Source organism: Hoplias malabaricus, chromosome 14 (assembly GCF_029633855.1).
Source record: "Hoplias malabaricus isolate fHopMal1 chromosome 14, fHopMal1.hap1, whole genome shotgun sequence".
Taxonomy (NCBI): Eukaryota; Metazoa; Chordata; class Actinopteri; order Characiformes; family Erythrinidae; genus Hoplias; species Hoplias malabaricus.
In genome coordinates this window covers 25,985,584-26,009,512 of record NC_089813.1, presented here as the reverse complement: position 1 = coordinate 26,009,512, position 23,929 = coordinate 25,985,584, and the positions used below count along the sequence as shown (strand labels likewise).

The 23,929-nt window shown below is 39.0% G+C and overlaps 1 protein-coding gene across 6 annotated transcripts; it reads right to left on the bottom strand.

Annotated features, from left to right (window-relative positions):
- Positions 1-166: 166 nt before the first annotated feature.
- Positions 167-22,289, bottom strand: trim36 (tripartite motif containing 36). Of its 6 annotated transcripts, XM_066643899.1 has the most exons (11): positions 21,993-22,289; positions 17,108-17,348; positions 13,892-13,993; positions 12,579-12,922; positions 11,379-11,525; positions 10,755-10,850; positions 9,726-9,979; positions 8,850-8,971; positions 6,151-6,447; positions 4,024-4,321; positions 167-3,071 (listed from the first exon to the last, which is right to left on the bottom strand). In XM_066643899.1, the coding sequence occupies exons 1-11, from the start codon at positions 22,053-22,055 to the stop codon at positions 2,720-2,722; spliced, it is 2,316 nt and encodes a 771-aa protein (XP_066499996.1). In that variant the 5' UTR covers positions 22,056-22,289; the 3' UTR covers positions 167-2,719. The 6 variants fall into 6 exon arrangements, with proteins under 6 accessions (XP_066499996.1, XP_066499991.1, XP_066499992.1 ...); XM_066643894.1 differs by lacking the exon at positions 13,892-13,993 and having other exon boundaries at positions 12,579-12,925; XM_066643895.1 differs by lacking the exon at positions 13,892-13,993.
- Between the last annotated feature and the right edge of the window lie 1,640 nt (positions 22,290-23,929).

Here is a 23,929-nt window from a genome sequence, read left to right as displayed (position 1 = left end):
ATAATAATACAAGTATAGAACTGCTGATTAATTAGCAATAGGTATTTTGTGTGATCCATTACCAATGGACATGCAAAACATGTTTAGTTTATTTAATTGTAATTTTTTGTTTGTTTTTTAAAGAGAGGTGAGGTAAGTACAAGTCTTAACCTTCAGTTGAGTTGAGAAAAGGCAATTTAAACACCTTTATTTTTTATAAAAACCCACATAGTAAATTAAAAAATAACAGCAGATACAGGTGAACACACAGCTTTTCATTTCCATTAAAGCATTACAATCACAAAGAGCAAACGGCACACCCCAAACCATTGAAGAGCACAGTACGTTCCCTAGTACGCGAAATTATATTGCACACCAATCCACGCACACCTGCACCAAGCCGAGTGGCTAACATGCTTTAAAGTGCTAGCTTTGAAAATCCGTTAAAACGACAACTAAAAGATATTAATGTCCTGTTTAATAAACCAGTACAGCGTACCCTACCTCAATACTCTACCATTAAACCACATCAAAAAACCAACCAGTGAAAACATATATTCTTTTCCCCAAAAGACCCAATAGTTTAACATGTACAAGGAACAAAACATTTGGTTACGTGGTTCCCAAGCGATAACATACCGTGACACTAACATAGCAAACACCACCCAGAAACTGTAAATTAATGTGCATAGATTCATTCTTGAATCCAACAATAACTGTGTTCTGTCAACTTGGAAAAGAAAAGTGTGAAGTTGAACAATTAGTGTTTATACAAAAAATAATAATGATAATAATAAAACCAAAAACAACAGTTGGAAGAGCATACCATGATTTTCACCATTTCCGTACCAACAGCACCACTGAAATATGGTCACATTATTCTTTGCATTACCACACGCAAATTTAACTCTCAGGACAAACAAAAAAAAAGTTTAATAATCTATTATATTTAAAGAATGAAGTAATTCAGGGGGAAAAAACACTCACTTTTGTGCGACAAGTCTCTTAAAAAAAAAAAAAAAAAATTGGAAAAAATAATTTAATATGCTACAATTAAATCAAGTAGAAAAAAATGAAATTTTTCATAAATGTGTGTTTGCAAAGAAATCAAATAAATGTAGAAGCAATGTCCCTAAGAAGCTTAAACTTAAAAGCCAAATGAAAGACTAAGACTTGATTTGACAGCTCTTAGGTTTCCAGCTTTAACAGAAAAGAGAAGAAACCCCCAGAGCTTCAGCGTTCACATTTAAAAACCAGGCACAGACCCTGCCACCTCCTCAAAAGAATTGAAGCATAAGAGCAGTGATTGAAAATTATATGAAATATTAAAGGTTCCAGAAGAGGTAGGTAGCAAAACGCCCATAGGGCGAGTACCTGAGGAATCACACAGCATTCCCACTACATCTACCACTGCTCCAGGCTTCAGAAAAAAAAAAAAAAAAAAAAAAACCAACCAAGTCCCTTTTTGTAGCCAGTAACACGTCTGGCCATTCTCTAAGGCCATATCAGGTTTTTTCCAGTTTATTCTGCCATGTTAGAATTGGCAACAATAGTGCATTTTAACGCCTCACATTTCAATCAGTTCTAAGGTAGCTCTGATAGGAACTGAGCCTAGGTTAAAGACCTCAAAGCACAGGTGTGGTTCAAATGCTACTTTGCATTAAAAAAAAAAGGATACATTCTTAATGCAAACCTATTCAGCTAGGCTAAATAACTCCTCGATCATGTCGATGACTACGTGTCTAATTGTGTATCACCCCAAAGAAGGCTAAATTTTTCTGTTTTAAGACAGACTGTTGTAATTGGACTTTGATTGGATTTCACTGCAAATGATTTATTCATCAGATCTTCCACAACAGTCTTAATAGTCTGAAGAAAAATGAATAGTCAGCCCAAGTATAGTGTTGCATTCTTAACTACAATCAGAACAGTTAATAAAAGCTGTAATTGTTAGTGCACAGGTATTAAGTAGTGTCAAATAAGTTGATCATGTGCAAGATGTACAGTTAAGATCGCATATTTGTTCAGACAATCGTCAAAACTGTTCACATGTGAAGAGCAAAAACAGTGAGACTGCATCATATTAAGGTGTATCGTGATATTCTGCATTGCCATAGGAGTGCTGATAAAACCTGAAGTGTGTTATAAACATAACATTACAGTTAAGCACCTGCTTAGTTGATCTCATAAAAAGGCACATAGGCACTGAAGCAAGGTTTGTCAGGTTACTCTTGGCTGGATCCGAAACACAGTGGAATGCAAACATCTGGACACCTGTTTTTAGGTGAAAATATGTTAACATTTTCTACAGGGATCAACTTGATATGACATTTTTTGCTACACCATTTAGTGCACAATTTCTATCCATTAGCTGAGTTTAGCATTAAAAAAAGGAAAATAAAAGCTGCACTAACTTTTGTAAAGGTTACATTTCATGTTTCATTTTTTCCTTTACGTAAAACTCAGAAAATAAACAGCTATCGTGCATTAAAACTGCAGGGACTGCAGATGGACATGAGCTGGTTGAGATGAAAGTTTTTCACACATTGTCGCTGACAAAAACATAATGAACTGTACAGTGTGTTGAATGTAGTGGATTTGAACTTCTATTCACTTTTGACAAAACATCTGCACAGGTGTTTTGTTCAGAAAAGCTACATTGTGACCTATTAGAAGGAGAAAAAAAGCCAGCTGAAGCAGATAGTAGCAGATCAGCGTGAGGACAGATGGCTGCAGGATTTCACATGTAGGACAGGCGCTTTGCCGTGATGAACTCCTCCAGGTGGATGCCTCCTCCGCCCATGAGGCCGAAGGCAGGGTACATGGTGCCGGAACAGTCCACCTGTCTCTCGTAGAGGCAGCGCATGGAGTCTGCGTCATAGAAGAACACTCGTCCGGCGTCGTAGTCCAGACACACTCCGATGCGCTGAGGAAGGGGGAGCACACGGTTGCCGTGGTCACCAGCCGACGCAGTGATGGATGCTTTGGGGATGAAGAGCTTGCCCATACCGATGGTGACCAGAATGAAGGGCTGGGAAAGCTCATAGCAGGTGTCCTCACTGCCACTGTCATGTCCGCTGTCATGGTCATACCTGGAATGAAGGTAAAAGAGAGCATGAGCAAGCTAAAGAATGAATAACATTTCTACAGATAGTCTTATCAAACTCAGAGCCTTTCTTAAGACATGTTTTCTACAGTAAATAAGAGGGCCACATGACTGCAGAGTGGAAAAATTTGAAAGAGGAAAATTGAAATGGTCCAGCAACCACAGAATATTTCCAATGCCATTGTTTTTTCACTGTGGTTAAACTAGCAGTCTGTCGACAAAGCACCGGATGTACATTAAAATTGAGTGTTTGTATAGCACAATGAATAAAGCAAGGGCAAATAAGAAACTGTTGGCTCAAGTTAGAGCTATTCAACTTTTAAGTGATCACAATAGACATGTCAGACCAGATTAGAAATGGATGTAAACCTGCTGCGTTGGAGAACTCCATGTCGTTCATTTGGTCAATATTGATGTTGGACACATCTATAGTTATAATGTTAATAATACAGGTTTAACAACTCCTAGGGAGGGAAGGAGGGAGAGGGAAGGAAAAAAAAGTCCTAGCGTTCCCATGAACTCCACTTAATTTCAGAATTAGAGCAGTAAATGTGCTGAAGTTAGAGCTTCTTCACAAATACTGTAAATGCTTCTACAAACATACATACATGTTATACAGCTGCACAGTATGAAAGGATTCAGATGGGGATTTGACTGGATTGTCCCAAACGTTTAAAGATACACCCAAATAATTATTTAAGAAACATACAAATAGTGCGTTGAGTTAATTACAAATGCTAACCACCTTTCCAGAAATGTATCCTTCTGCAGACTTCAATTTCACACTGAAGGCTGCACTGAAGATCCAGCTAATCAATAAACTGTTTTAGCATTCCACTCCACAACACCTAGAGCAGGAGTCAGTGACCATTTCTTTATGGACTAAATAAGGCATTTCAGAAAGAGTGTGTGTGTTGGGTGAGCTGCACTGCGTTCACCTCGGGCTGCTGGTGTCCCGTGGGTTATGGAACCACTCTATCAGCTTGGAGTCTGAAGCCACGCCCACTTTCACCATGTAAGAGCTTGGCTCCACGCGGAAAGCCCAATAGTGACGGCCATGTGAGATGCCAGTGTCACCAATGATGTAGTCGAGACATATGTAGCTTCCTGTCTGGACACGGTCAGCAGCCAGTAGGAAGGCCATGCCGGCCACACTCTCCACAGAGTCCCTCCTCTTGCTCAATTGCAGACGTTCCACGCTGAAGCCACATTTCTCATTAAACAGGAACCCAAACACTGGGGAAGTAAAGACAGGATATGATTTATTAACTGTATGTCCATCTTAGACACTATACACATGAAAAACAAGCTAATTCCATAAAAATGACCCTCTCCAGAAGCAGTGACTAATTCACCCATGTTTAAGCAAACCAGTCACTCGCCCAAGGAAATTTCACTAATGAGCTATGGCCTCATGAGCCACCCCAGTGCCTTTACATGAAAATTTTATCTGCAGCACTTTAAATGAAACAAGCTAGTTTTATTATCTTTGCAGAGCTGCAAGTAGAAAAACGCAAAGCATGAACCTTACAAAAACAAGGCCAATTTCCATAATTTTATTAAAGTGGTTACCTTAGAGTATTACAATTGTTAATTATGTCTTCTGGTCATTATAGTTGTCTTATTTTAGCTTTTTCTTCCCCCCATTGCTATTTATTGGAGTTCAAAGCATCAGCTCTACCACTGAAGCAAGGAGCAGACGCTAGAGACAAGATAACATATTTCCATTGCGTTGCAGTGACCCAGAATCCCTCCTCATTAATAACACACACTGCCTTCGCCGCTACACGTCCCACAGAATGCAGGAATGCTAGACAGAATCAGAGTTCATTTAGACCGGGCCTTCCTCCAGCTCCATGGTAAAAGAGCATGACGAGGCAGAACAAAAACATCAAAATAATACAAGCAGTTCTGATGGATTAGCAAAAATGAATGGAACACGCTGTCAGTCATGCTGACATTAATGAGTTGTGGCAGTGATGCATAGGCTCATATTAAAATCATCTAAATGTGGCTTTCATTAACAGAAGCAAAAAAAAACCTGCAACATGCACTGTTGTTCTAAGCAAACAAGCACTGGCAGACTCGTTCTGAGCTAAAGCTAATGAGATCTGTGGTGATAAATGTGTAAAAATTACAAGGGCTTCACAGACTCTGAGGCAGCGACACACGCTTTGATCAAAGGGCCATGTGTCTATTTGATAATCTCCTTAGAATCTGTGTACTATATATGCAGACAGACCCAAAAAAAGATAAATAAGCTTATAATAATTATCCCAGGAGGCTGGTCATGCAGTGGCTCAGCAGCACAACCGCCACATGCCATATGTTCAATCATTAGCTAGGCTAACATAAGAAATCTCCCACTCAAAAACAAACAAAATATTAAGGGTGGTCTCATTTCTCCACATCGACCAAAATATGACATTTTATTTGGAACCATTCTTTAAAAGGTTGAGGATAATTGTAGGAAATTAACATTCAGTCAAATTAACATATAGTACTATAAATATTGGTAATCAAATCTGAAAGTATATCTTTATATATCTTCAAATGTTGAATGTAATATCTTCTTGATTGTTCTAAAAAAACCTGAAACATTTAATGAAACCACATACAATCCTTTAAATAAACTGGTCTGTTCAACATATTTGTGGACATTCTCAGCTATTTTAAACTGCTAATAAACAAGTGCTTTTCGTGGTTACCTTTGGAGTATATTCTGATGGTATTAAATGTATGTGGGATCCTGTTTTTTCTTCTTTTTTTTTTTTAAACATCAGTTTGTGTCCTGTTTTCTTCTGGATTGACCAGTTTTTCCTCTTTGGAAGGTAGATATAGTTGGTGACCCTTTAGCAGGACAGTGACCACTTATATTGACCACAGAGGGCTGCAAAATGCATATACAATGCCCTAAACAGTGTCTTCATGTGTGCTGTCATGTTAATCTATTCACAGAGCTTTCATTTGTGCATTTAAGAATGAAAATTATACTCACTGAATCCTACTTATAGACTGTGAAGCAAATGGATACTAAACCATCAGAAATCAGTTGAGCTGTTTACCTGGAGCTGGGGGAGTGTGAAAGGACACCTCAGGGCTATAAGGGCTGTAAATGGTGTTCCGGCAGCTCCGAACTCTAAAGGCATAGCGGCAGTATCTGTCCAAATCACACACCACTGTGCTGGAGCCATAAATGTGGTCAGTCATCTGCCACTGACTCTCTTCATCTTCTGTGGTCACTTTTCTGTACTCAAGAACATGGTGATCTGTGGGCAGAGAGTCTTCAGGCAGCCTCCAGTAGATATGGCCTTCGTTATACACGCGACTCTGAGACAGGTCAATCATAGGAGGGTCAGGAACTGGGTAGAAAAGAGTTCAAAAGCTTTAGAATCTTCTGGGAATTATAAACAGAATTCACAAACTGAAACAAAACTTTATACAGTGCCAAAACAGCTATTCCCAATGTGTCTATAGAGTTCTACAAACACGGTCCCAGAGCAGGTTCTGCATGCTTTTTCTTGATATTTTTACCACAATACATCACCCACTGTTTTTAAACATCCACAAGTCAGAAGCATATCTATCTCCAAACAGGGGAATGGATGTGGACTCTAAGGGTGAGGGTGAATGGGGGCTATCACCATGGATACACAGCCTGCCACGAACAGAAATGCTGCCAAGTCTTTAGGCACACAGCCTGAGAAGCTTCTAACTGAATAATACACTATTGATCAGAACAGGGGATGCATTAAACTACACAAGAGTGAAGGAGCCTTGTCTTCTTCTCTGGCCATGAGGTTACGGCACCAAAAAATATGGCAAAAGGAAACAAAACAAACAGCTTTAAAAAGCTAAAAGCTAAGAAAGTGTGCTATTCATTTTAAAGCTTCCAATAGCACTAAGGAGCACCATTAAAGCCCATTGTAATCAGCGATGCCATGGTGGGATGGAAAGGGATGGCTACCTTTTGCTTTGTCAGCTTTTTTTTTTCTTCCATTGATTCAATTACAGCATCCTCTGCATTCTGGCCATCTTCAGCCATGAGCAGCATTAGCAAATACTAACTGACTTACTGGAATTTTCTGACCATCTTAATGAGGTTTGATGTGTAGCCAATTTTTCAGGCCCACTCACACCCCCCCCCCCCCCACCCACCCCATTTAGTTTTATCACAATTACCATTTAGAATAGGAAACATATGTATATAAAATTATGTGCTTCAATGTTTGAACCCTTTATAATTCTTTATAATTTTAATATCATACAAATGATACAAAAACATGTCATTTATTCATTAAGGTAAATTGTCCAATGTTACAATCTCTGAGAGGCAAAAAAGATGGTATGACCACCTAGTGAAGTAGTGTAATATAGCATCATTTTCCTCAATAAATAAAGGACTAATATATTTTGTCCCAAGATTTTTATCCCAAAATCTTTCTAAAGTTTTAAATGTACACAGAAATATAGACTGTTCTACAGGGGTCATAAACATTCAAGCACTACTGTGTCTGGGTAAGACACCTAGCACTTTACTCAACTGATGTTATAATATCTACAAATCAGTTTTGTGATTCCCAAATCCTTGACCTGAAATCCTCCTGCCCTGCATATTATGTTGCTTTCCTAGCTGTAACAAACCAGTTTCAACATATCAGCTAATCAAAAAGCCCTTCCTGAGCTGAAATCTGTGCTAAAACAGGGCAGCAGAAATATGCAGGCCAAGGGGTTTCCAGGACGAGGCTTTTGAATTGTGATGCAGATCCATAGGACAAACAATTAATCTGTATCCACAATACAATTTGAAAGAGAGTGTATGACCTTAAGATCTGCATTGTTAACTGAATTACGTCAGCTCTCAAAGTGCTTAGCCCCATTTCTACATACACATACATCTACATACAATATATTTTCAGTATTAGTTAGAAAAATTGCAATAATAATAATTATATATATATTTATTTATTTTATTTATTTATTTATTTTTTTAAATGTGCAGTGCAGCCCTAGCTGAACCTCACCTAAGCAAATAGAGAGCAGCTCATCCCTGGTTACTGATAGCAAGTACTGATATACCTTTTTCTATTTATAAAGTAAACCGTATATCATTCAACAAACAAACAAAATTAGCAACAATCTCCACTGAGTTTCTTGTACAGACCACTTGCAAACATTCAAGTGGTCAGTGTGAACAAGTCAAACATTGGGCCAATGCTGCATTCCCAGAAACCCAGTGCTAAAAACAAAGACTGACCTCAGGACCTCAAGTCACTAATGAATGCAGATCATTACCCAGTTCAAAAGAAACGCCAACTCATTTCCATTTCAGTTTTCAAGACCAAAAAAGGCCATATATATAATTTATAATGTTAATACAATATCAGTGTATTAAATAACCTGAGGTTTGGTGAGTTTCCTATTATATCCAATACGTCAAAGCATTACTGAAATTTGTTCCTCAGCAAATCTTCCCAATGAGCCACGTACACCAAGAATAATGATATAAAAATAAATAAACCCCTTTCCATATCATTTCTCCCAAGACTCTAGATCAAATTTTAATTTCCTACTGCTAGAATTCTAATCACTAAAAGGGAATGGCCTAAACGCTCTCAATACTCTCAGTGCCAAAATCCAAGGATATATTAGGCCTCTAAACAGCTTATTCAATTAAAGAGCTTCTGGTGGCACCCACACTAGGGGCATGCTCCACAGAGGGAAGAGTAAAAGTGGAGGTTGAGGGCTCTGGCTCAAATCTTACCTCCACCAAAGGAAAGCTCTTTGAGCAAGGACTCTTCCTTTGATGTGTCCAGGAAGAATTCATCAAAGGAGGGGCTGGCAGCGGGCTGAAACGTCTTCAGTGACTCTGTAGCTTTCTGAATCCTGCACCCAACAAAACAATGAGTTGATTCAAAAAGTCTAAGGCAGACCTGACAATACATGTACTGTACTGGATTAATACAATGGGGCTGTCACCATAGGTTATATTTAAATATAACAATGGCAAACCATACATACCACCATTTAGTCTTTAAAAAGATTTAGAAACAGAATAAATTAAATGAACACATAAAATCATGTATGCATCGTGTATGCATCAGACTTTATTTTAGGGAAGAATTACTAGACGAATTTTATCACTACGCAAATAGTTCTTATCATTGGCAGTTCCCAGAAAATGTGAATATTAATCCATTACCTTTTTTGTAACAAAAGAGTCAAGTTTAATGAACTAATTATGACAAACCCATATTAGAATTTATAACAATGGAGCTTATGGGAAAGTAATTTAGTGTACACCTAAAGCTGTTTTTGGATAATGGAGATCAATTATGAGGATTAAAGCAAGGAACACAAAGTTGTGGAGACTATGAGGTTCAAATCCACCCATGCAGGTCAGTCTGCAAAGCTCCTTGTTTACAGGCACATGGCCAGTTTCCAGTGCTGAAGACCTTAGCATACACTACTTTCCCCTGCTAAGCAGCTTCTGTCAGCACAAGATCAGCAGCTTTTTCCCCATTAGGTCTGTGGGGTGGCCTAAATTAAACACAATAAAAGGCTAAAATGATTGAGAGACAGCAACTTGTCGGTAAAAGAAAAACATAAATATAAAGAAAGGAGAGGACACTTCTCAAACCTGGTGTGTAACTGCTTAGCCGTCTGAACGAAGCAAGACTGGTCCGTCTCTTTCAGGACTTCCTGGGCATAACCCACTAAACCGCTGTTCTCCAGCATGCCCTGGTACTCCTCCACCTGGCCCTTCAACTTGTCCAGGCGACAGTTCCTGGACTGCTCGATAGACCGCAACATTTCTGTCTTTTTTTCTTGAAGGGCCTCGAAAAGACGCTCAAAATGCTCATTGGCCCGTCTCTCTGCAACCTGTCCGTTTTCCTACATCAGCATCAAAACAATAATTATTTAACCCATTATGAAACTAAAAAAAAAAATAAAAAATTAAATAATAAAAAAAGCCTCAACATATTGCTAATTTTTTAAAACACTATGAGACATTAGTTCATGAATGCAAAAGTCATTTTCACAAATTTTTTCATTTTCAAAAGCTTCAGTAATCCACAGCCTTCAAATTGTTTTGCTAAACTTCTGTCAGAGTTCATAATCATTACAAAATCTGATTATGCTTTGCTTGAAAGTGCCAGATGCAAAGCCTAATTCACACACAAAAAAGAAAAGAATCAATACATCAGTATGACACAGACACTGTCAAAACAGGCCATGAACATGTGCCTGAACAGGCTCATAAATTATATGTTGAAAAACATTTTTTATTGTTATTAAACTAGCCAATAGGTGACATGGCAAAATTACATCACAATATTTCAAGTTACATTTGAGATACATATTATGCATCACAATATTTTGAACTGAGGTATGCTAAGAACATACAAAAAAGCCATATGCATGCCCATGTTTTAGAAAACACAAATACTAATAAGATTTATTATCATTAAAAATGATAATATTATTAGCCAGTGTTTTTCCAAACACAGATGACACTCACACTGTGCTCAGAAAAGCACACTGTCTCATAATATATCACATCGATCACACCATCATTTACTATAATAATGTCACATTCTTGCTTGTTTTTCTATAACAAAAATTCCAACTGACCAAAAGAAAGCAAAAGCAAGCAGAAACTGTTTACCTCAGTATGACGAATCAAGACCTCTAGCTCAGAAATCTGAGTCCTCACTTGGTCCTCTTTGCTAATTAGGTAATGGATACTCTTTGACAGCTTCTCCTGATGGCAGAAAAATGAAGTCCATTAGGTTACAAGAACACGTGATGGAAAACTGAACTACCCCTGTGATTTCCAGGCAGTTTTGAACATCCATTATTGCTTTGAGAGAACTGAGTGATGGACACAAACATTAACACCATTGATTGTATTAAAAATGCATGAATCAAGCTCCCTTGGACTCGCCATGTAAAAGTTCTGCAGTTCAGACTGAGGGCAAAACAGGCCTATGGTTCTCTGCATTCTTCAAGAACTGACCTCTGCACAAAAGTAGAGAAAAGGTCTTTGCTGACAGACTCTTGTGTGCAGAATTGCTCTATTACCATCTATTCACAAGCAACATGATCCCCTGATTATTTGCAAAGTAGGCCAAGTACATCGCTCAATATTTTAGCAGCAGGTTGAAAAATGGAAACTGTAAACCTTCACAAACAGATACGATGGGTCAGGACAGGCTTGGAAAGGTGCCAGAGTTTAGAATGCTCTAGAAGGCTGTTGTTTACATGGCAAAGTTAGCTAGTGTTAGCTTACCTTGAGGATCTTGTAGGCACTACTCATGGATGTGACTTTATGGTTAGCGTGAGAGCCACCAAGTTTGCAGAGGTGACACACTGGTCGCCGGCACACTTCGCAGTACATGTTGACTTTCTCCATCTCATGTTCGGGACACATCAACACCTGCGTTCACCAAGATACTATAAGCTTGTTTGAAATGAAATGGGTGCGATTTTTATTTTATTTTATTTTTTTTTTTAAAACATTCACTAAGGAAGCATCAACACCTAAACACTCAATGACCTTTATTGTTGTTTCCCTATGACATTATTCAATGCATATCCTGATAATAACAACTATAAATCATGATTCAACCATCTCTGCACAAAATTATCACAAAATTGGCTTTGAAATCAATTTATTTCAGGCTGCTGCCTATTTTGTAAGGATGCGTTATGATGCTGTAATATTAACATATTATTGGATTTTCAGCCCTATACAATTGTTCCTGTTTAATGCTAATTCAGGTTTTAATCCCAATTTCTATTTTTTAATAATATTTACATTTCAACTTTTATGAGTACATAAAAAATACTGGATATAAGCATCAGTACATTTATTATTATTATTATTACATACTTCATGAAGCCATCAGACTCTAAACTAAAATTATGGGATTGGTATTGTGCCCTGACAGGAGCAGTTATGATAAAGCCTGACAGAGAATTTAGAAATTTAGCGCAACCAGTTATTAACCACAGAGCAGAGGTCTTTAAACCCGGACTTGGATCCAGGTGCCAGGGCCGGAATTATAAAATGGCCAGCTAAAATTACACTATCCATTGGAGGCAGTCATGTGATTTTTTTTTGTGGATGCCATATTGGAGAAAGATGGATAAATTTCGCTCATTAATAGCTCCTCTCTGTTCACTCGAGAGAGTCTTACAACTCCCAGAAGCACAGGGCCATGGGCGTCATAAAGGACCCCCCAGAGTGTAGCACATTATTTGCTTTTTGTGATTAGAATTGCATTCTATGATTTATGTTTTTATTCCATTACAATTTCTATTTTCCCTTCACTGTATTTGTGTGTGCATAGATTTCAAATGTGTGTGTGTTGTTTACACCTTTTATTTATTATTATTCCTTCTTTTTTTTATTATTGTTCTCAAAGCTTATGATGGTAAATAAGACACCAAAAGCCCACATTTATCACCATTTCAAGCAGGACCATACCTTTGGCCTGAAGTTGGTTGTAGGCCCAACATATTCATGCTGAGCTTTGGGCGTCCCCCAGGGATGGTGCAGCTTGAAGCACTCATTGCAGTAGCTGGCCTTGCAATCCATGCAGCTCTTGGTGGCTTCCTGTGCAGGAGGCTTGCATATGTTGCACATGATGGCCACAGCTGCACGGGCCGCCTGCCGATAGCGCTCCACAATGCTCTCCAGTGTGAAGTTGCGGAAGAGCATGCTAATGCCCCGCTCCCCTAAGTCAATGTCATGCTGGCAGCCTGGACATGGGAAGGTGGTGACGCGGGGGGTCGCAGAGGAACGTCTCCATCCAGGGGAAGATACAGACCCTGCTTTAGCAGAAATATGAAACCGTCAGGTAAAGAGGTGGAGTGATGTGCATACAACCATGCGCTAAATGGAAGCACCACTGACCTAAAAAAGATGAAACCCCAGTCGGAAGACTCGAGTTTCAGGGTGCTCACACACAATGCAGCAAACAAGGAAATGCCACAAGTGCTTACAATGATCTGGACAATGACTAGTTCAAACAAAGTCAACCAAAGAAAAAGACACTATACATGAATGGATCACTGACCAATCATGGTAATGTCAAACGAAAGCAAGGCTAAATGGACAGACAATGTTGAAAACGTACAGTTACTATGTAATGATTTAAAAGTAAAAAAAATACAAACTTTCAGGAGAAGTCGTAACTGCTGACAGTTACCTCTTCCATTGGATAATACTTTTATTGAAAAGTAGACATCTTGAGGAGGGGTTTTTTTTGTGCTTTTTCTACTTTGTCCAGTTCAATGTTTTTAAACACTCTTACAAAATACGTTCACATACACAAACTCACTATTTCCCAGGAAGGAAAGTCACATGTGAAAGGAAACCACTGATATCACTAATAAGCGTTCACAACAAGCATTCATGGCAGAAGCAAGCAGCAGTATCTGCAACATTGAGCTAAAGAAATTCCAAACTGAGATGTGTGGCAAAGACACAAAACAAGACAGTGGCGTCACATTGTGTAGCACAATAGTGACCAGTGGATGCAAAACCAAAAACAAGGTTTCTGTGACTAGCATGCAGTGACCACAGAGACTGTGTAGTGTTTTAAAGGAGAATAGAGATGTGACAGACTTGTAGCCACTGACATTTATGTAGTGATGTGGCATGGATTATAACTGAACGATGGTCAGGGGAATGTGGTGAGGATCTTTGAGATGGGAACTGAAGGAATGGCGTAAGTGGCCCGGTTTAACTGGGCAATGAGGTATGGGTGGGGGTGTGTTATAAAAAGAAGCGTGTACTTAGGCCGTGGGTGTGTTGTGCTGCTCGGGGAGGGGAGGAGCAGACAGCATCTGCAGCACGGCAAACCGAAGCTAGCTGCTGCTGCTGCTGCCGCAGTGAGACTCAGTGCAGAGGGGGAGAAAAAAATAAAATGCTCAGACCAGAAAGAGGCGAGTCATCATTAGGCCACTCTGGCAGGTCATAGAGGTAACTTCCCCTATAAAACCATAATCAACAGCAAGCACCCTCTCAGTCAGGACAATGGAACTGCAGTAAAACTGAGAAGCAGAATCTCTGAGGATGTGATGGGTGCCTACTGCATTTTAAATTTTGAGAGTCTGTATGAGTGAATGCATCAAAGACTCCATGTTTATCAAATGTTATACTTAATACCATAAAAGGATCTTACAGTAACCTACATTTTTCACTGCGTTATAATCACTAACTGAGATGGAATCCTTAAAAGGACAAAAACAAAAAAACACAAAAGCACTAATCCAATTGGGTTCAGTAGCACATCTAGAAATGCTTGTAATGTAAAACACTATCCAAATGTTATCATAAGAATTACAGGTAGTTTGCTAAATATTACAATTCATTTAATGAAAAAAGTTCATTTGGCACACAGTGGCACTAAATATGAAGATGCTTATTGTGAATTTACCAGAGTGCTAGAGTACAGTATTTTGAAAGTACTTTACTTTTAGGTGGCCATCTTGAAGGAATGGCTCAGGCAAAAATATTCAGTTTTCTCCACTTACCCCAGATGTGAATAGCCAAGAAATGTTTGGTTACATTCCATTAACATGTGCACACACAAAGACAAATTCCATGTAATACACCTGGTGAAATAAATTAATTCTGATCCTCACACTGTTAACATTGACCCAAACATTTTCCATAAATACGTTAATCTCAACCCACTCAAATCATATTCACAGATTTCCGATGTGAAAATTACGACTGTAAACTATGCAAATTAACAAATCTTCACAATGAATACTGTGAGCCCTTAGTCCACAAAATAGGAGTAAAATTCTACTGTGTCACATGGATTATGGGTCTAATTACTTTTTTTCTAATCTATATTATGAAAATAAACATTAACTTGCCCAGAAATGTGATCTCTGTACAAGAAATTAACTTAATATCCGTTAGAAGAAACGACTAAATAGATGCCATTTAAATAGTTTCCATTGGTGCCCAAAGTTCTACATAGAACTGTAGTTATGGAAACAATCTGGGTTGACTTCTACTGTTTGTAAGCAACTTCAGCATTGTGGCTTCAGCATTAAACAAAAAAGTAAGTAAATTCTGGCCCTCAAGCACGTCTTGGCTGATTGGTGAAGAAAATTAAACTTTTTTGCCTAACCCTTCCTTTATACAAGCAAAATACTGGATTAGTGTTGAGATCAATGCTCATGTATCAGAAATGAAAAAAGTAATATTGTGCCATGTGTTTCTCTAGTAGTGTCACTGATTGATTAGTTGGGAGGAGAGGCATCCTAAATAACATTAAAATCTGGGTGATAGTGTGTGGTGCTTCAAAACTCACCCAAAATCTTCACTGAATGTTTTTAATTTGTGTTTTTTTTGGTTTTAAAAAGTCTACTGAGCATACAAGTAAACTCTAACCAAAGTCTATTGTTAGACATTGTAAAAATATAGATTTTATGACAAATGAACAAATAATTAATACTGATATGCAATAATCAGTGACTATTTTTGTTTATTAATAAACAAAATTTATTTTCTCTGAAATAATTTATGTATTGCAATATCCTCTCTGCCTAGGACAGGACACAGGAGGGGGGGGTTCATGCACTGTAGTATGGCCTCAAAATTCCAATCCCAGGCTACCCCCATGGCAACATCCACACTTTTCTTCCTGTCCTTAGTATTCGTTCTCTCTAAATTATCAACCTTTAGTCCATTTCTTTCTAAAGGGCTTGCAAATGTACTGCAATAATGCAGTTTCAACAGGTCACCACACTATCCAGCGAATATGCTCAGTAGACTTAGGAGAGTCTTGAAAAATGTGTAGCCACTATTCTATTATTCCATTACACCATCTCACACAAGGAACTGCTTGTAAGTGGGAAAGAGAGAAGTAGTGTGCATGTGTGTACACAGGGGTTCTAAAAACACCGTACTCACTACAGCTATTCAAATTATGCAACCCACATCTACCTCTCCCTCCAAACGACCTTCTCAGTGAGGCTGCAAGCGACAAACAGAGAAGTGAAAATAAGACTAAACAAAGAACGAATGTGAACAGAAGTGGAGTGAGACCTGGTTTACAGCCCATGATTGCACAGAATAACATGAAATTTCAGCGTCACATTACTTGAGAAAACACTGCAATGCAAAGATGACAAAGTACAGGGGGTAAAAATAAAACAGGACGATATCCAACTATCTCCATGGGATTGATGTATATAATTTCGTGGGAGGCTAAGAAAACAATGCCAGCCACTTTGCTTAAACAAATGTGAGGCTAGCACATGCTAGATGATAGAAAAAAATATCCTGAGGTATTTGGCTGCGTTTGATTTAATCCCTCATTCTTTCCAGCCGGAGTGCATCACCATGACAACCCTTTGGGAGAGGTAAAACTAGAAAACATCAGACAGTTCCTTCTCTCTGCTGGGGACCCATATGAGATGCACAGGCGTCTTGACCTACTTGAAGTCTGCGATTTAACTAGTGCCCCAATAATTATTTTACCCACCCACATGGAGCAATAATATAGAGCCCCAGCCAGACCTGTTTTTGGACAGAGGACCATTCAGGTCCTCGGAATGCAAACAAGCTATGCATACTAAATGCTATAACAACAAAAATGGCTGTTCTCCTAGGGACTTTCTGAATATTCAGAACAAGTTTCATGCAAAAAATAAATAAATAAATAAATACAACAACACTGTGACAGCTGACACACTACTTCCATAAAGTACATAATCTAAGCGTTTTAAGTGGTTTAAACTGGATAAAGACTAGGCTTCATGTGTTACAACACATGTAGTGTTAATAAATCGGGTTATTTTCATTAGGATAATTACTGGTGGTTTCTGCACAAAAGGCCAATTTCTGCTGACACTGCCTAATTGTGATAGCTGTCTTTCGGTTGGTTAAAAAAAATCTCAGAGAACAATTTAGTGAACGATACTTCATAACCTTGGACATGCGAGGTCATTGAGGTCAGTTTAGACCACAGAGCTAGATTTGGAACACACCTGATCGCACAAGCCTGTCCAGTCGCTCCATGCTGGGAGAGGGCACTCTGGAACGAGGGCTGCCTGGGTTGGAGCACTCGGAACCTGCGTCCGTGCTGAAGGAGTCCTCATGGTTCAGCAGCAGCAGCTCCTTGACACATTTATGACAGACACTGTGCTGACAGGGCAGGATGAGGGGATGGGTGAACAGCTCCTTACAAATCGGACAAATCAGTTCCCGCTCTATGTTCTTTATAGGTACCTGAAAGAGAGGGAGACAGGTGTAGAAATATCAATAGATATAGGGAGGGAGCGTGAAGGGAGAGAGAAAAAAAGTGCAGGAGAGAGCGGGGCCAAGGGACAGGAAAGTAGCAGAAACACAATCAGGGAAAGAGTGAAAGCGAAAGATAGAGACAGGTAGGGATGGAGAGAGTAGAGAAAGTGCAAGTAATAGATGTCAAGAGAGGAACAGAGAGAGAGAGAGAGAGAGAGAGAGAGAGAGAGAGAAAGTAGAAAAAATGTTGAGAGGGGACACAGACAGAGAGAGAGAGAAAACAAAAATGATGTAGAGAGGTAGACGGGTGTGGAGAGGAAAAAGTACAGAGATGAGTCAAGAGAGAGAGAGAGAAAAGAGTCAAAATAGACTAAAAAAGGGGGGGGCAGTGAGTGAGAGTGTGAGAGAGAGAGAGAGAGAAAACAAAAATGATGTAGAGAGGTAGACGGGTGTGGAGAGGAAAAAGTACAGAGATGAGTCAAGAGAGAGAGAGAAAAGAGTCAAAATAGACTAAAAGGGGGGGGGGGGCAGTGAGTGAGAGAGAGAGAGAGAGAGAGAGAGAGTGAGAGAGAGAGAGAGAGAGAGAGAGAGAGAGAGAGAGAGAGAGATGGACGTTCACGTTCAATAAGTACCTGAAAACAGTAGCATAAGTCTCTAAACCTTCACACGCCACATGAGCTAATGAGTGACAAGAAAACAGCTCAGATTCACAGGACGGTTACTTACTAAACTGTACTTTCAGACATGAAAACAAGGCTGTCATTCTAGTTAAAGTTTTATCCTCGCCAGACAGAGTACATACAGTATTTTATCAAAAAGCCTACTGCAACTGAGCCCAAGCCTCATTAGCATAAAGGGACTGCATGTGAAAAGAAAAGCACCCGGCAAGAGGGGGAAGTTAGCAAGCCATTGTTAAATGTCTCGTTAATTCCTGGGTACTTTCCTTTGTCTAAACATGGCCCGTCGTCTTCTGGGTACGCGCTGTTTTAAAACTTAGAGTGTTTAACCGTCACCGGGGTCCTCTCGTGTTGTTTAAATTCAAACCACGTTCGGCGATATGTGGTGGACTTCCCCATCCCGCGCGCAGCTCAGGAACAATAAAAACACAATCAGCACTGAGACCTCCCTCCCGCAGCAAAATCAGCTGTCTGTAGCACTTACCTGCGTCGAACTACGCCTCGACATCGTAGTTATTTTAGAGGAACTCTGTTTAAACAGCTCAGGGTTAGTCTGGTAAATTTACACAGCCGTTGTCTCTCTACGCTCTGAGGGAAGAGTGAATGAATGAACGCTGAGGAGAGTAGTCGTTGAGAGTCAGATAGACTACACCAGATTGGGTGGAGACAACCAGAGTCGCCATAGTAACGATCCCGGTATTCAAATAAGGAGGCGGGGATTGTATCGGATTGCCGCCAAATTACGAACCAGCCCACCGCTACGGTACATTAAAATACCTACGTATTACATTTCTTCTATCTACCACCCCCCGCCCCCAACCCACCCAAGAGTCACTCTGTGGATTTATGCACAATAGAAGACTGGATTGTCACTAATTAATTATTTAATTGATTCATTCAATTATTAAACACTTAATTAATCGATATTAAATATATAACCCTATTCTAAAATGGCAGTATATTTCACAATAATCTGACGATTTATGGAGAATTTAAAAATGACATTTATTAATTTTGTCACTGTTCTGTTAGCACTTCATCCTAATCAGGGTCAGGGTGGTAATCCTTCCTGGAGTCATAAGATGCAAGCAAGAACACTCACATTGTACACTCACTGAGTCACACTTACATCTGTGGACAATATCATATTGCCAGTCGACATACTAACGTGGGATTTGGATTGTAGAGACAACTGAAACACCCTGGAGAAAGCCCTGGATCCAGGACCATAGAGCTGTGTGGCAGTGGCACCACATCCAGTGCCACCAATATGCACTTGCATATGTTTAGGGTTTGTGAATATTCAAACAATATTTTTACAACAATCTTTTTACGCAAGTCATGCGTAGATATATACTTCACTGCCTTATGTGTCCCATGATATCAGTATCCTTGCAAAATGTATCTCAGATGTGATTCAGTTAGTTATCATAATGTCAAAACACAGTTTTCTGGCAATTATTTATGAGACAGAATGGGCAGCAAGTCATTAAGTTTAATCTAAAACCAAGGAAAACCTCTGCTGATTGTGGGTTCTTATAATATCGTCATGGTCCTTAGCCTTAAATGATATTATATTTCAAGCTTTGAAAAGTTAAATTATTCATTCATTCATTGTCTGTAACCTCTTATCCAGTTCAGGGTTGTGGTGGGTCTGGAGCCTACCCGGAATCACTGGGCATAAGGTGGAGACACACCCACATCCTTCGCAGGGCGACACACACTCACACATTCACACCTATGGACACTTTTGTATAGACAATCTACTGTGTGTTTTTGGACTATGGGAGAAAACTGGAGCACCCAGAGGAAGTCCATGCAGACACAGTTTTCCTGAGAGGGGCTCAAACCCACAACCCTGGACTTTGTTCTTTTCTCCTTTATACAGTGTTATTTGGTCATCTGAAACTGAGAATTTTAGCGAGCATTAGCCAATCACGTGTTGGGTTGCGCCCCACAGTAACTGAGTGAGAAAAAGCTGACTGTGAAAAAGAACATTTGGCAATATGTCAACCTTAAAAGTGGACATAATTAAATGTTGCAAAATGAATAAATGTAATTCTGGAAAAAAATATTAATTATGAATTTTAATATATATATATATATATATATATATATATATATATATATATATATATATATATAATCCTATAATCCCAATATTGTGAAATGTACTAGCATTTTACAAAAACAGTATTTCATTCATTCATTCATTCATTGTCTGTAAGCGCTTATCCAGTTCAGGGTCACGGTGGGTCCGGAGCCTCCCCCAAATCACTGGGCACAAAGCAGAAACACACCCTGGAGGGGGCACCAGTCCTTCACAGAGCAACACACACACACACATTCTCTCACACGCAATTCACCTAACAACATGTGTTTTTGGACCGTGGGAGGAAACCGGAGCACCCGGATGAAACCCACGCAGACACAGGGAGAACACACCTAACTCCTCACCAACAGTCACTCGGAGCAGGTCTCAAACCCACAACCTCCAGGTCCCTGGAGCTGTGTGCTGTATGAGCAGCAATTATTTACCAATTTATATATTTATTCATTTTAAGCACTCTCACCCTCCACCCACAGAGTTATGATAAATTTGTACATATCCATTTAACAAGTTTCCAATTCATCAGGCTGTTTTAACACTAATGAAGGGCACTTCTACAAAACCCGTTTTCCATTTTTACTGCAGCAATAGAGGTCTTATCAGACTCTTACTGTAATCAGGGGGTCCTGCCCAAGCAGGGAATTGAACCCTGATCTTTTTAATACTCATATACAGTCTGTCTTTTATACTTATATGAATGATCTCTGTTCTGATTGGCTAGCGTCTATTGCACCTTTTTTAAATCCACTCCATTAGCCACTCATGCAGTTTGTGTCACATTAACATGGTTGCCACCCCATTTATAAGCAGACCATGATCCAGCATAGGCCAGTTTTGCTGCTTAAAGTAAACTATATACGTCTCTGTGGAAGTGTCACCAAAACTCCATTTCAATAAGTTTCTCCGTCTTTGGCAATATGTATGAACCAGTACGCTGGTATGGGTGGCCCAAAACTGCAGTAGGCTGAATGTGCTGTTACATTTATATGTAGGTAATGACTGTTAAAAATACACTCCCATGAAAAGCACTGTAACTCTATAAAATGTTGTTTAGGCAGACAATATGGCTGAGCATTTAGTGCTTTCAAAATGCAGACTGTCTCAAAGGGACTGATTCAGAGAGCCTGGTTTCTTACTTCATAAACCAAAGAGACCAATCCCATCAGCTTGATTTCTAGGCAAGGTGGCAGAAACATGGGTGGGGATAGAAGCAGGGACTAATCGCATATTTCTAGACCCACACATACTGGCTAATTGTGAATGTGGCATTAGGGGACTCTTCTTGTAAATAACTTTTAAATATGTAATTCTGATGATGAGAGATGAGATTAAAGGGTTTAATCCACGATCAAAATGGGACTTTATTCGTTTATTACGTCACTAACACTCTAATACTAATATGCAAAAATTAACATAATAGCTTTAAATAACCAAATGACGTGTCTTGTTTCAGAAAGCTATTAATGTATTTCTTCTCATGCCACCAAGTGGCTCGTTTTAAAAAGACAATTCTTAATAAAATGTAAAATGGGCTTAAAAAATATTTACTTGATGTAAAACAAATTTATAAATGAAGGACTAAAGGATGAGCTATTTCTTTTCACACAATGAGATTTTGGACATTATTTTAAAAAGGAGTATTTATAGGTGTTCAAAAATCAATTCATTGCTCTCAGTTAACAACTAAGCATATTCATTTCGTTATCAATAATAGTAATTATAGCCGTAGTAGCCGCGGGCTGGGCAGTAAAGCCAGATGTCGTGGACGACAGGTTTCATCTCCTCGACAGGTTTCTGTGAAAGGTGTAAAACCACAGAGGTGAATGGACTTCGATGGAGGCTTACCTCTCCCTTCTCTATCCGCTCCACTATGCTCCCAAACTCGGCAATCTCCTCCGAGTCAGACATCTTAAAAATCCCGGTCGACAGAAAACGGATGAAATGGAGCGATTTTAGAAAAAACCAGGAATGAGACGAGTTCCAGGGGGAGGGAGGGCTCCAGTCAGTGAATCCGCCGCAGTCCCACTCACACTCCTCCGGCTACAGGCTCACAGCCGGCGGGTGATTTATGACCATGCCCGAGCGTTCGGGGTCTAAAGAGCAGGAGGCTTTAACGGCAAATCGATGTCTGGCTTCTTCAAGAGGGAGATGAAGATGATGATGATGATGGTAATGTGAAGTAAAGTATGAGGATGATCTCCGGAGCTCCAGGCCCCGCCCCCGTCTCTCAGTCTATGGGCGTGAGCTCAGTGTCGTCAGGGAGATGCTAAGAGTTCTTTGTGTTGTCAGTAGCGTTACTACCCTGCGTTTAGCCACAAACTCAGACCAGTCCAGGGAGCAGACAACATGGAACCAAACATTAACCAAACACCAACTCGTGCCCTGCAAATTACAAGCTGAGACCTGTATTCATGTGTTATTTGACATGGTGTCACTTTGCAATTAGACCCTCGGAGAAAGGTACAGTGCAGGTACAGTTACCTAAGGGTGAAGATATTAACAATGTCGTAAATATATTTGCAAATGTACAACAATGGTTTTCAACAACAATATTTCTATTAAATTTTACATAAATAACACATTCATGTAATAAAGGTTTATTTGTATATTTCCCTCCATAAAATTTCCATTTTGAAGAATCTGTGTCACAATATGCTGACCACTACAGAGGAATACACCAGACGACTAACCAACAAGATACGCTATTTAAGAGTATATATTTGAGCACTATCTGCCAAGCAAATATTTATTTAACAGTTTTGTAAAAAAAAAAGTGAATGCGTATTATGAGTTAATTATTAATAATTAATGCTCATTACTAAACAAATCTTTACTGATACTTTTTAGAAAGGTAGTCTAATAGTAAAATCGCTACTACAGCATCAAGTAAGGAACAATATGCATTGTAGATATGGTGCAGTGATTTTTAACTTGGTCAATATAAATGACTTTTGTTACTGACTTATTCTGCTTACAAGATTTCCTGTAGCTCATTTAGAAATGACAGACATTGAACAAATGAAATAATTAAATACAATTCTTACAGGTTACAATATTTTATTCAGTTTTCCTCTGAAAATATATCAAAAGCTTTTCTAGCCTCTATCCAGAATCAAAGATATTAACCTTATGCTGAGGTGTGACTGATGCAAAGGATTCCATTCTAAGTAACTTTAATGGAGACAAATTTATTCAGTTAAATTTTTTAATAGATGCATGTTAAACTTACCATATAAATGTGTCTTCTGCGAGTGCTTGGTTATAGCATAGAAATCAGAGAGCATGATGGAAACTTGTAGAACTTTACAAATCAGGAAAGTTATCAATGGCCTCTTTTGAACTGCAGGGCCAAATTATTCTTAAGGCCGTTCTGTACCTTTGCGGACCTGTTGGGTTAGATTTGGTAAATCAGGAGCAGGAAGCACATGGCGTCTCCTAATAATTATGTGAGCTAGCTAAATACATGCTCAGAATCATTTGGCCCTGCAGTGGAATAGAGGCCAACAATCCTAATTTCTCATCTCAGTGAATAATGTGCTTTATTAAGATTAATATTAATATCTCAAACAATTATTACTTTATCAGCAAATTCCTGCAGGAACTCAAGAGTATAAGCCTGGGGCTAAGAAGTTGTATTTAATAAGTAATAATGGTAGCTGAATCATTCAGGTTAACAAAAAGACTTTTAAAAGTGTATTTGTAGCATATCCTGCAAATTTACTTTCTGCATAATCCCATGAGTATTCATATAAATATTGGATTTTCTCTGCCATTCAGATAAC

What these genes read in the sequence shown, in the direction of transcription:
- trim36 (XM_066643899.1), bottom strand. Translation starts at nt 22,055, where the DNA reads ATGTCTGACTCGGAGGAGATTGCCGAGTTTGGGAGCATAGTGGAGCGG. An exon ending in AGCGGATAGAGAAGGGAGAG is followed by an intron (nt 17,349 to 21,992) that starts GTAAGCCTCCAT and finishes CCTCTCTTTCAG; the next exon opens with GTACCTATAAAGAACATAGA. An exon ending in TCTTGATTCGTCATACTGAG is followed by an intron (nt 9,980 to 10,754) that starts GTAAACAGTTTC and finishes ATGCTGATGTAG; the next exon opens with GAAAACGGACAGGTTGCAGA.